The 12,509-nt window shown below is 45.4% G+C and overlaps 1 protein-coding gene across 6 annotated transcripts in view; it reads right to left on the minus strand.

Annotated features, from left to right (window-relative positions):
• MICU1 (mitochondrial calcium uptake 1) overlaps nucleotides 1-12,509 on the minus strand; it is a 96,496-nt gene that overhangs the window by 56,758 nt on the left and 27,229 nt on the right. For 5 of the 6 annotated variants that reach the window (XM_021400616.1, XM_021400614.1, XM_021400611.1 and 2 more), the window contains 2 exons: nucleotides 9,787-9,964; nucleotides 3,418-3,580 (listed from right to left, as the gene is read on the minus strand). In XM_021400616.1, coding sequence (XP_021256291.1) covers nucleotides 3,418-3,580; nucleotides 9,787-9,964 — 341 coding nt within the window. The remainder of the gene's footprint in view (nucleotides 1-3,417; nucleotides 3,581-9,786; nucleotides 9,965-12,509) is intronic. The other variant, XM_021400617.1, reaches the window with a different exon arrangement.

The raw sequence follows: 12,509 nt of genomic DNA on the forward strand, positions 1-12,509 counted from the left end.
GGGTGTAACCTCTCACTCTCTCTAGTGTGCTGTCATAAGACACAAAGGCTTTTCTTCTTTTAATCCTTATTAAAAAGACCAAAAGGATAGCACTGGCTTAATACATCGGATCTCCCTTTTAGCTCAGGGCACCAAAACACAAGATGACCCCAGGAGCCCTAGCCATGCAGAAAGGAAACACAAGCTTGGAGAACTTTGGGGAACTCAGACAGACATAGAGGGGAGTGAGCAGGGAGGGCAGATTGCCTGCAAGCAGGTCCAAGCACTCCAAGACTTTCACACAGGCCTACAGCTATGTAAGGCTGAAGAGTGCCAGCAGTGACCTTCAAGTACCAGGCACTAGCTATGATTCCTCCGAAGTATCATAGTGTTGTATACCTTCTTCAGCAAAAGCCCACGCTGTCTTCAAGGAACTGTAAAGCCCAAAGTGGAGCTTTGCCCTTCCCACCTAAGACAACATGAGAAGTAGTGTTGTCAGTAGGTTTAGGGCTGGGTCTGGCTGAAGCATGCAGCAGGTAGGATACAACTACCCCTTCCCATACAGCCTCTCGAGTACAAGAAAAGGTAGGAGGAAAAAAAAGACAGGACTGCAGTGAGCAGATATCACCACCCACGTTTCTGCTGACACTTGGACTTTATAGGCAGCACAAAAACCACTTCATTTTTTAAAGCAGCTTTGAAGTTGGATGCCATTCTTCTTTGGCTTATTTTGACAGATGTTTCCAAGTTCAGCAAGAGTGTGTTAAAGCTTAGGCACTGCTTGCTGGCTTGCTTGGGAAGCCAATGGGAAGACAAAGCTGTGGCACCAAGTTTCACTGAACTATTAAGAGAAAGTAATGTGCATGAGCTAGCAAACTGGCATTCATTTTCCCCAAACTAACAAAAATGAGTATACACACAGAAGTGCCATGAAGAACATGAAGCAAATGAAGGCAGCAGGAGGATTTTCACAAGCCAGCCTAGGCACCCCCTGCAATGAGCACCACCACCCTTGTGCACACAGGCAAGGTGTGCAGGTGCAGGAACACGTTATTGCATGGGACTAGGAAGCAATGGCTTTGTAGCACACACCCAACAACACCATTTGCAGAATATCTTGGGGTCAGTAGGACTGCAGAGAAGCCCATAGTTCAGCTCAAGCATTAACCCATGATTACAGCCCATATGATTACAGCTGGCCATGCAATCGTGTGATGGAGATTTCCAAGGAGCACTCTGAGATGAAGGCAGGATGCTCCCGCCCTAGCGGAGGGCACACCTAAGTTGTGACTAAGGGAGAAAGCAGCCCCAGCACTTCCTTACACACCTACAATCTAGATTATCCTGTGAGTCAAAAGTATGAAACGGATGTTCAGTACAAAAATAAATCAGCCAGCAGGTAGCAGTGTGTCTTAATGAAATTTCTGGTTTTAAAATCAGATCTCTCATCTTTTACTACCAGCTCTTAAAAGATCTGAGAACAAGGTTATAGTTGGTTTGACTTTACTGTAGCACTAAACGTTTTATTTTTCTAGAGTTCATTATGTATTTAAAAACCATTTACCATGATTGGCGCTCATAAAGAACAAACAACCTAGCAGTAGCTTTGTCTGTAAGCAAATCCACAACAGTAATGGTCCTCAAGACAGATTTTCAAGCCAAGAAGATTAAAAGCTACCTACCCCCTGGCTTTGCCCGCTGGTGGGCAGCCAAGGCCCAATTTCTTTCTCATTCCACTTTCCAAGAGTACCTGTATGAATCATGAATGTAATTTTTTCCCCCTTACAGACTGCTTTGTGGCACTGACTGGAAGCACTTGCAGGCTCTTAAAGGCTGTGATGAGCTTCAAAGGGCCATTTAAGCAGCATACCTAGCCAGAATGATAGTTACAGTATAAGGTTAGCCACTTGTAAGATTGACAAATTATTCACCTTGGTTTGTCTGCAAAGCAGATGTTGCTGAGCACTCCTTCGCATTTTCCACATACACTTTAAAATGCACCAACGACTTGCGTTGCATGGAAGAAGTAGAGGAGAACAAGATGTCTTAAAATTAAGCATACGATGGTTTCTACTTTTAAGCAGGCTGAGAAAAAATACCTTAGATGGGAAGACTCACATTCAACCAGGTGCTAATGCTTTTCAAAGCACTAATTCAAAATTTCCAGAAGTTGTTGAAGACATTAATATCAATTCGACAGTATGTTCTAATGCTAATGACAGGATTATTTTTGACTTCCCTCCCACACACGCTTCATATTGTTGTTTTCTAAGCACAAGCATACACAGTATTTATTTAGCAGCTGTCACATCAGTTACGAAAACAGTTTCATAGTTTGTATATAAACCCCACTCTGAAAAAGCTAACATTTGCAGGTTGAGGTTCTACATTAATGCCTGCAGTCAGAAAAGGAGTTTCCTTCTTTGAGATGCACTGTGGGAGAATAAGCAGCCTTGTTTGCTACAGCTCAGCCAAAATACAAGCCTCCTCCAAAACAGAAGAGAGAAAACCTTCTTGCCACCCCACAAAACCCAGCCTATTACCAAATGCTCAGGACAGCTTTTCATACTAGGAGAAACAATGCTCTGCAGCGTGCTGCCTCCCAAACCCCTACAGGTGCCACAACTGATGTGCTTCAGAGCAAACAGCAGGGAATCTGGAGCAGGCAGAGAGGAGCCCCACCCTAGCCAGCAGCATCACAGCTCAGCCAGGCACATGAAGGCCTATACCCCTTTATGTACAAGGCTTTCCTTGCCAAAGCACCTCCTTTTACAGATTTAGGAACTGATCTGAAAGTGTTCCAACTGAAAAAATTCTTTCACTATTAAAATGTAAAAAAGCTATCTATTCAAGTGCTCATATTAAGGAGATCTGTTATACTACAATAGTACTTCAAGCACTGAGAAAGTGATCAGGCTAATCTTGTTTTTGCAGAATAGAGTTGGAACAGCTAGCTTCAGGAGTTGCTTTCTGTCCCCAGAAACCCCGGATTTAAAACTCCCCAGAAGTGTACTGGGATCAACACTTACAAATCTGAATTATCACCATTATCTGGGAACACTGCAAGGAAATCTTGCTTACAAGCTTACATGGACACGCAGCAGGCTCTGCTGAAGCGATGAGCACGGCTGGCACACAGCTGACTTGGTAGCCCTCTGCCTTATTCCTCTGCTCATCACTCCTCTGTTAGCCACTTGCACTCCATCACGTTAGCGTAAAGCGTGGGTTGAAAGCAACTTTTTTTACTGAGGCAGTACCCCAGGCACTAATCAGAGAGCAGTCCCCTGGTTTTGTGCTGTGCATGGCAATACAACAAGACAGATGATGTCTGTTGTCTCCAGCTTGATGGGAAATTTAAAAATCAGGTAAGTAGAGACTGCAGTTCAATCCCTGTTGCTGTACAAGTTTCCCCAATTATTACACACATACATCACTTACTTTCTGGTTGTTTTTCATTAGGTGTTATTGATCTCACGAAATCCTGCGGTGTCATGAAAACCTCAGATTCACCATGTTCATTTATCACTTTCAAAGTGGCAAAGTATCGGAAGATTTTGTCTGGCGTGGAGTAGGCTCTGATCCGGTTCTCATATTCCATCACCTGGGAAATAAATTTAACCAGCATTAGATGCACACAGTTTCACTTGCATTAGACTGGGAAGGTTTTGCCATACTGCAACAAGGTTGGGTGCAGCAGGAATGTATCTGAAACAAAATAATGCTGAAAGGTTCCAAAAAAATCCCTCCTATGCCCAGCTTGTGAGCCACCAGGAAAATTGCATGTTATCAGCTCCTGATGTCACAGGATTAAGAACACTACAATAATTAACTAGTAGTAAGCTTTGTTTCTCCTCTGCCATTGTGAAGAGTAAGATGAAAATAACCCTGAAGACACTTCAGTATCCATCTTAAACATAACAAAGCACCAACAGCAAGTTTGTTAACGCAGCTCAGCATTTCTAACCAAATTCACACTGCTGGAGGGTGTGGCTCCTGACTGGTATACGAACTGATGGAAAAAGAGCAATCACAGAGATGGGAGAGAACTTCACTTCCACGTTGAGGACTGGAAAAAATCACTTGGAGCCACAGCTGTTTGCTTAATCATCCACCCCTTTTTTTCCTCTCTTTTCTATCACCTTGGCAAAAATCAGCAGAAACATTCTTTAGTCAGCCCGCTAGACTCATTTGTTTTTTTTTGGTTGCCAGCAGTGATTATTTTGTATCTAAAACTATTTTCCCCCAAGTGTACAGCTATAATTAATCAAAGAGAACAGAAAACTTTTATAAACAAAATCACTCCCTAAGAGAAAAAAGGCAGAAAGGCCTACACTTCGTTAAGTGTTAGTGCAGAAGGCTTTCCTTATTAGTTTAGCTTTTCATTTCTGCATTATTATCAACCATGTTTAATAGCCCATCACATACTTGAAACCTTCAGCACTTCTGGCCAGGAGCCACAGAACAAAACCAACAATCTGCTGGAAGACACCAGCCAAGATCAAGGGTACTGCCAAGGCATCTGTAGATCATTTACTTCTTTGGTCCCGTTTCAGCCTTGTCCTTTAACCTGAACACCTCCACCTTGATGTTTAACAGAAAGATAACACCCTTTATAATCCATCATAGGGCTTATACTCCCCTGCCCAGGGAGCCCAGAGCCTTTCCCCAGCACGTGCTGCAGCTCAGCCCTCCAGCACCCTGTGCCAAAGGTCCGCTGCACCGGCAGCAAGTCCCACCTGGCACCGGTGGTGGTACTGATGAGGCTGACATTATATCAAGCCCTCCTCCCACTCTTTGGAGTACCACCATGGCTTTTCTGTAATCAAGTCCACCAGGAACACAGAAATATCCCTACAATCAGTTTCTTTTCCTGCAGTCACCTGTCAGTTCACAGAGCTTTTTTCTCACCTCTCCCTTTTGTTACTACCCTTTGCACCCTACAAACGTAACACAAAGTTCTCAAAGGTACTGATACTGGATGGAGACCAACTGTTTTATTGCTAAGTAACAAGACACTGCAGCCCCACTGATAGACACTACGTGGCAACACGCACTTTCCCAGCTCTTCCCAAACGCTTTTTGCTCCAAACCCCCACCTGACAGGCAGAACCTTGTTACGCCACAGCGATCTTTGACTTGCGCTTACAGGCCCTTATCTGACTTCTTCCTGTCCCACCGCCTGACCTCAGAACGGGGAACACCACACCCAACTTGATCAGACAAAAACACAGCAAGGCACTCCTACCTTAGAGTTAGACAACTAGAAAAGCTACAGAACCAAGAGCAGCTTCCTCCATCCACAACACCCTTCAGTACTGCCTGCTTTCTTGTCTATCTGCCTCAGACTTGATCTTATCCCTGATTTTCCAAGCCTGAGGAATAATATCTTGTGAGGCACCGTCAAATGCTTTCATTCAACCCAGGCTCACAGGTTGTACCACTTTTGCTCAACAACTCAGCTGTTGCAACAGAAACATTAGTCTTGATGATTCTGCGAGTAAAACCACGTTGCATTTTATCCCATTTGATTCGGTATCTACAATTCACCTCTCCTCTGTACCTGTTCGGAGATCTTGCTAAGACGCTACTTGGCCAGCCTGCGGCTGCCAGGTGCTCTTGGTTTTGAAGCATGGGCCCAGCAGCTGTTCCTCCCCAGCTGAAGGTACAAAGCCTGCCAGTTGTCTCCTTATCGGATCAACAGAATCAATGCCAATTCTCCTATCCCCACCTTGGGGAAATCCTCAAGGCCTCTGCTTTACTGCAGTGAAGCAGCTTACATTCTGCATTGACTTCAGACACAGCAACTTTCTAACACACTGTTCAGGTTCCACGCTGCATCCCCAAGCCCTGATGATCGTGATGATCATGTCTGGCAACAGAAGGAGAGTGTCCCTTTATTTATTGCATAAGCCCTTCCATTCCACCCACATGTACCGCAAAAGGCAAAGCTTCCCTAGCTGACTCCCAGGCACTCATGGGAAAGCCGTTCTGAACACATACCTTGGGAGCAGAGAGGATGCCACTCCTCCAAATGAGCAGCTGAACATCCCTGCAAAAATAGGATGCAAGAATGCAGCAGGTGGAGAGCTGACCATGTCATTTTGCATTAGGCCAGAGCAGCATCAGACTGCAAAGAAGGAAATTTAAGGGTTTTCTAACAGCGGAGTTTCCTGAAAACGTAGAAAGAATGATCCTGAATAACTTAATCTGGACCAAAAAGAGTAACATCTAACACATTTGTTAGCATCCAACAGGCTGTTCTCATCACAACTGAAATCACTTCTTCCTCACACTTCCCAGAGAAATGAGCAAATGCAGCAATACGTCTTCCCTGCTGCCCACACTGAACTCACCATCACCTCACCGTGGTTACATGATCTCACTAACTGGCAAAAACTAACCAATACGCTGTACAGCCTCTGACCACAGGGCTGGGCTGAACACGAAGGCAGCTCTGGAAAGGAGCGGCTGTGACCTGGCAAAGGGGAACACCTCCCTTGTTCAAGACTCAGTGCTAAGCGGGAAGCAGGCATTACAAGGATGCCCTGACTACAACATATAGGTGTGTTTTTCCTTTCCAAAGCAGAGAAAAAGAGCATTTATGCACACACACACCCTGCTTGTGATGTTTTTACGCTAATTCTAAACAATCTTGATAAAACCATCCTAGACAAGCCTCCTCCCACAGCTCTCTTGCCTACAGAATACTCCAAGAAACTTCCCTGGCAAAGCACACATCCATACAACTTCCTTCCCCCACTCCACAGAATCATTTGAATTGGAAGGGACCTAGGTCATCTAGTCCAACCCCCCTGCAATGAACAGGGATACCCACAGCTCCACCAGGAGCTCAGAGCACGGTCCAGTCTGACCTGGGGCATCTCCAGGGACAGGGCACCCACCACCTCTCTGGGCAACCCACTGTACTGGCCCTGGATGCAGTAGAGACTAGCCAAAAATGGTAGGCCTGTCCCCAAAGAACTGCAGTCTCCTGCAGGAAGGGGCCCCCAGATAGTATGCAACCAGAAAGGAAAAGTCCCTCTTAGGCATTTCTTTGAAAAGCACAGAGAAGAAAGAAGAGCAAGTAATCCCTACTGCATTACAAAACTGAAGCTGCTGTTGAGAGTATCACGTTTGCGCTAAGCCTTGGGTTAAAAGGAAAAAAAAAATCCCACACAGACATGAAAATAAAGCTCTAAATTAACATCTCTGTTCACTTCCAGAGCATCACCGAGGCCTCCCTGACTACAAGAGAAGGGGATCTCTGGCAGCCCAGCTTCACTGCACACCCCAGGCATACTAACACGGTGGATTAATTACTGTTTGTTTTCACGGAGTTTCCTGCTGTAATGCACACCAAGATGAAGTCTCAGCAGAATTACTGCTCCTGAGGCAGCAAACCTGCTGGACCCAGCAACTGCTGTACACAAATCTCCATAAAGCAGTCCTAAAGCTGCATGCAAGATCTTTAGCAAATCAATAAATCAACCCACTTGCATGATATACTCCTGCTTGTTAGCCTCTCAACGATGAAAACCCTTAACCTTTTCCTTTTTCCTTTTCTGCCCTATGCAGTGCACACATCACAACAGCACATGTCCTGCACCTGTCCCCACACCAGTCCTACACCCAGTGATTTGTACTGTAGTTTCCTCCTCGCTGAATCGCCGCCCAAAACAGCAATGTCACTTCTCATTTATTATTTCACCACTGATCAGCTTCATTAAAAGCAACACGGGGATAAGAAACAAGTGTTGAAATTAAGCTTAACCGAAAGCATTTTTCTCAAGGAAAACTCCCACACTATTCTCAGTTAATTACAGGAAGAGCCAGAGAAGATTTTTATTGCATTTTCACTTTGTTTTTCTGAACACACAGAAGAACCAGGAGTTCCCCAGGTGCTACACACAACTGCCAGGGGAGCAGCACACCCTGGGAACAGCCCTGAGTGAGTCAGGAGCCGGGCACACCTTCCTCTGCCATCAGAGCACCCAGGCGGACTGACTCACTGCTCCAGCACCAAGCACCCATCCACAGTAGGCCCGCTCAGCCACAGAGCACAGCGCCTGGAAGGCCACCGTTTTCATCCTGCATTTAATGAAGCAAAAGCAAGACCAGCGCTTGGTTCAGAAAAGGCACATTTGGCCTTCAGGCTGGAGAGAAAAGGGCCTGCATTTGAAAATGATTGTGAGATCTGTTCTAATCTGTACCTTCCCATTGAAGCTGCTGCTCCCAAGCCAAGCACTGAGCCTGAAGGCACACAGGCTGCGTTCCATTCCCACCATACCCCTTCGGCACCCTCCAAACCTGGCTCGTGTCTTACTTAGAAGCACAACCACATTCCTCCTGCCTACTATGGGAGGGAAGGAGCTGGTCAGTGTGGGCATGTCTTCTAATGACTGGCTGAAGTCCTAGCTTGCAAGAGAGCGTTCCCTGGTTTCCACAGCCAAAGCAACAAGACACGTAAGAGAGATCAATCGCTACGCTCACTATATTAAAAAGTGTTCTTTTTGAAAAATAAAAGCATGTGTGAAGGTGGATTGCATCTTTGCTCTTTGCAACCTGCCACCACCTGCCCACACTGAAGAAGTAATCTACTTTTCTTGAGTAGTACTGGCACAAGTGAAACCTCTGCTGAGGCTGTCAATTCAGAGTCAGGTAGCCTGACAAGAAAAATAACAGGAGCTGGGAACTCATATTCCCTGGACAATTCTGAAAATCTCAGTGTAGTAACTTGCAACATAAATTCAGACCAGAATGTCACAACAGGGAAAGTTCACAGCCCCAAACACCACATGGCAACTGAAATGTGTGTAATCTAATCAAGAAGAGAATAAGATTCAGCAGCCTCAAACAAAAGTTATTGTGGTTTTTTTGGTTGTTGTATGCTTTCTTTTGCTTTTGGTTGTTTTTTTTTTTTTTTTNTTTTTTTTTTTTTTTTGGTTTTTTTTTTTTATGAAAAGCTGTTGAGCCACTCTATGACTATCTACATTTTTAATACACAATTTAACAGATAATGCGATGCAGCCTCCAGGATATGGACTTAAAGTAATCACCAGAAGCAAATTATACAGAAAGGGAATTATGAAGAGCATATACTCCCATTGTCCTCTTTGGCACTGCAGAGATATTAAATCATCAAACATAGCCCAATAAAAATGACATCCAGACAGGTTTAAAAAATAAAATAGTGCAGCCTGCCAACTCTCAGTTACAGGACATTCCATCAGGCCAGATTGTACATCCTGTAATAACAGTGTGCTTACAGATAGCACCAAACCAGGCAGACACTTCTGAACAGCCCAAAGCTCTCGGGATTACCCACCAGCGAAGGCAGGTCACAAGGTGACGATACAACTCATCACTCAAGCTTTCCTCCTCTTGAAAACACATCTCATACGAAAATTAAATAGGCACTGCAGACAGACAAACGGGATACTTGCAGGTTTAAAGCCATTCACTGGTTCCCTGTTCCGCATTCACCACCCCAGCAGCTATGAAGCAGAGAGCCATCCTTCAGCCATCTAACAGGAGGGGGTTAAAGGGGTGCCATGATTCAGAGGCTCTGAATGCTGCACTTCCCAAAAAGGCAGGTTTAAATTTCAAGAAACTCAAGGTATCATGCCAAGAAAGTAGGTTCCCAAAATAGAACGGCCATTTTAAAAAACAAAGACAAGTACAGTCCAAAAGCCTGACTGAGTATGTCAATCAGTGCATATGAAAATATGAATAAAGTGTTCATCAAATTCACTCTGTTTTTCCACTACCATGCAACGGCTGCAGGTATAAAATAACTGAGTTTTGCACCTTACGATCCCTGAAGCCAGAACACTTCTTCTTCTTCCCTTCTGGCTGGGCTTCCTCGCTGCCCGACACCACGGCCCTCCTGCCCTCATCGCCGCTGCTCTCCCCCTCCTCCCTGTGCTTCACCTTCTCACTTGGCTCTGCCCTTGAGTCGTGCTTCACAGAGTCTTCTGCGTAGGCCCTGTAACAAGCAAAAAGGAAACACCAGCTCAGAAAGTTACTGAGAGGACTGACTGGGACGAGCACACCATACTTGCTCTAGCTTTAATTTCCACCCATTTCCCCAAAAAACATTTATACAGAAGTGACAGATGTGCATTCCACCACCAGCACTGAAGGATTCAGAAAGAACAGGGTCTCCATTTCAGCACAACTGATGAATTTGTTTTTAATCTCCAACAGCTGACAGGCTGTTTTATTTCTCTCTTCTACCAAAGACTTCTCTAAATTCCAATGTTTTGGGATCTGCAACAACAAAAACTGGAGTTACTCATCCTCACACTGGAAATGCACCTCTGTGTAGGCAGGGCAAAGAAAGGACCCTTCCTGCTGGTTGGATACATAGATCTTCAGCAACCCTGTCTGTAGCCAAGGCACTACTCAAAGTCATTCTGCCTGAGCAACATGCACAACAACTAGCTAGCAGTGGGGAGTTAAACAGAAACGAGACCCACCCATAAGCCCGACAAGGCCACATCTTTCCTAAGCCTTACCTGTAAGGCAGTTGATAACCAGACAGAGTTCAGACAACATAAACACCAGCGGGGTTATAATCTCTATGCATATGTTAACTTGTCACAAACTTTGCAGCTAACCGTTTGGTTAAATTCTTCCTTTCTGAGGACTCTTAACAGCTTGGGCAACCATCCCAGCCTGCCTGTAACTTCAGCTAAGGTACCACTACCTTTGCATTCCTGGGGATTTATTTTGGACTACTTACAACGTACAGGGCTCACATCCAGCTAGGTGCTGCTCATTAGCCAGCAGAGGAAGGCTGGTGCTTTGTGTTCCCTGCAGCCACAAACATGATTATTTACAGCAGCATGACGTGTTTCAAAAAAAGCTGCCCTCGGAGAAAAACAAAAGCTAAACAGGATTTTGGAAATCTCTCAAGCTTCAAGCAAAAGGCTGTGCTCATTTCATCCTACCAGCTTCCTAGCAAACACATGCGGCATGCAAAATAGAAGTGTGTGTACTTTTCTCCAGCAACACAGAGCTTTGCAGCATCCTAGAGTGCATGGGAGAAAACTTCCTGACACAGCTGGTGAAGGTGCCATCAAGGGGAAGCAAAATCTTGGACCTGCTGTTTGTTAACAGAGAAGGCCTTATGGGGGATGTAAAGGTTGGAGGCTGTCTGGGGCAAAGTGATCACGACATAATAGACTTCTCAATCCTTGTTGAACCTCAGAGGGGAGTCAGCAAAACTGCAACCTTGGACTTCCAGAGGGCAGACTTTGGCCTCTTTCGGAGCATGGCTGAGAGAGTCCCTTGGGAGACAGTTCTGGAGGGCACGGGAACCCAGTACAGCTGGGAATACTTTAAGGAAGTTATTTTAAAGGTGCAGGAGCTGACCATCCCCAAGTCACAGAAGACGAGCCTTCGGGGTAGAAGACTGGTCTGGCTGAACAGAGGCCTTAAACTGGAACTCAGGAACAAAAGGAATGTTTATGGTCTTTGGAAGAGGGGGCAACCAACTTATGAGGATTACAAATAAGTAGTGAAGCTGTGCAGGGAGAAAATTAGAAAAGCCAAAGCCCAGCTAGAACTGAACTTGGCCACTAAGGTGAAGAACAACAATAAATATTTCTATAAATACATCAACAGTAAAAGGAGGGCTAGGAAGAATCTCCATCCCTTGTTGGATGCTGAGGGCAACACAGTGACAGGATCAGGATAAGACCGAAGTACTTAATGCCTTCTTTGCCTCAGTCTTTAATAGTAAGACTAGTTACGCCCTGGGCACACAGCCCCTTGAGCTGGCAGATGGGGATGAGGAACAGAATAGGCCATGCACAATCCACAATGAGATGGTTTTGGACCTGCTCTGCAAGCTGGACACTCACAAGTCCATAGGGCCAGATGGATTGCACCATACAGTGCTGAGGGAGTTGGCAGATGTGGTTGCCAGGCTGCTCTCCATCATCTTTCAACAGTCCTGGCTAACAGGGAATGTCCCGGTTGACTGGAGACTAGCAAATGTGACTCCCATCTTCAAGAAGGGCCGGAAAGACGATCCTGGTAACTACAGACCTATCAGTCTCACTCTGGTGCCAGGGAAGGTTATGGAGCAGATAACCTCAGGATACATTGTGGATCAGTTAAAGGTCAACCAGGTGATCAGGGCCAGTCAGCATGGGTTTATGAATGGTAGATCCTGTTTGACAAACCTGATTTTGTTTCATGACAAGGTGACCCGCTTAATGGATGAAGCTAAGGCTGTTGATGTGGTCTACCTGGACTTCAGTAAGGCCTCTGACACTGTTCCCTACAGCATCCTTGTGGAGAAGCTGTTTGCCCATGGTTTGGATGGGCATACACTCTGCTGGGTGAAACACTGGCTGGATGGCAGGGACCAAAGAGTTGACGTCAATGGAGTTAAATCCAGTTGGCAGCCAGTCATGAGCAGTGTCCCCCAGGGCTCATTGCTAGACCTCTTCAACATCTTTATCAATGATCTTGATGAGGGGATTAAGTGCACCCTCAGTAAGTACGCAGATGACACCAAG

The sequence above is a fragment of the Numida meleagris genome, chromosome 5 (genome assembly GCF_002078875.1).
Source record: "Numida meleagris isolate 19003 breed g44 Domestic line chromosome 5, NumMel1.0, whole genome shotgun sequence".
Lineage (NCBI taxonomy): Eukaryota > Metazoa > Chordata > Aves > Galliformes > Numididae > Numida > Numida meleagris.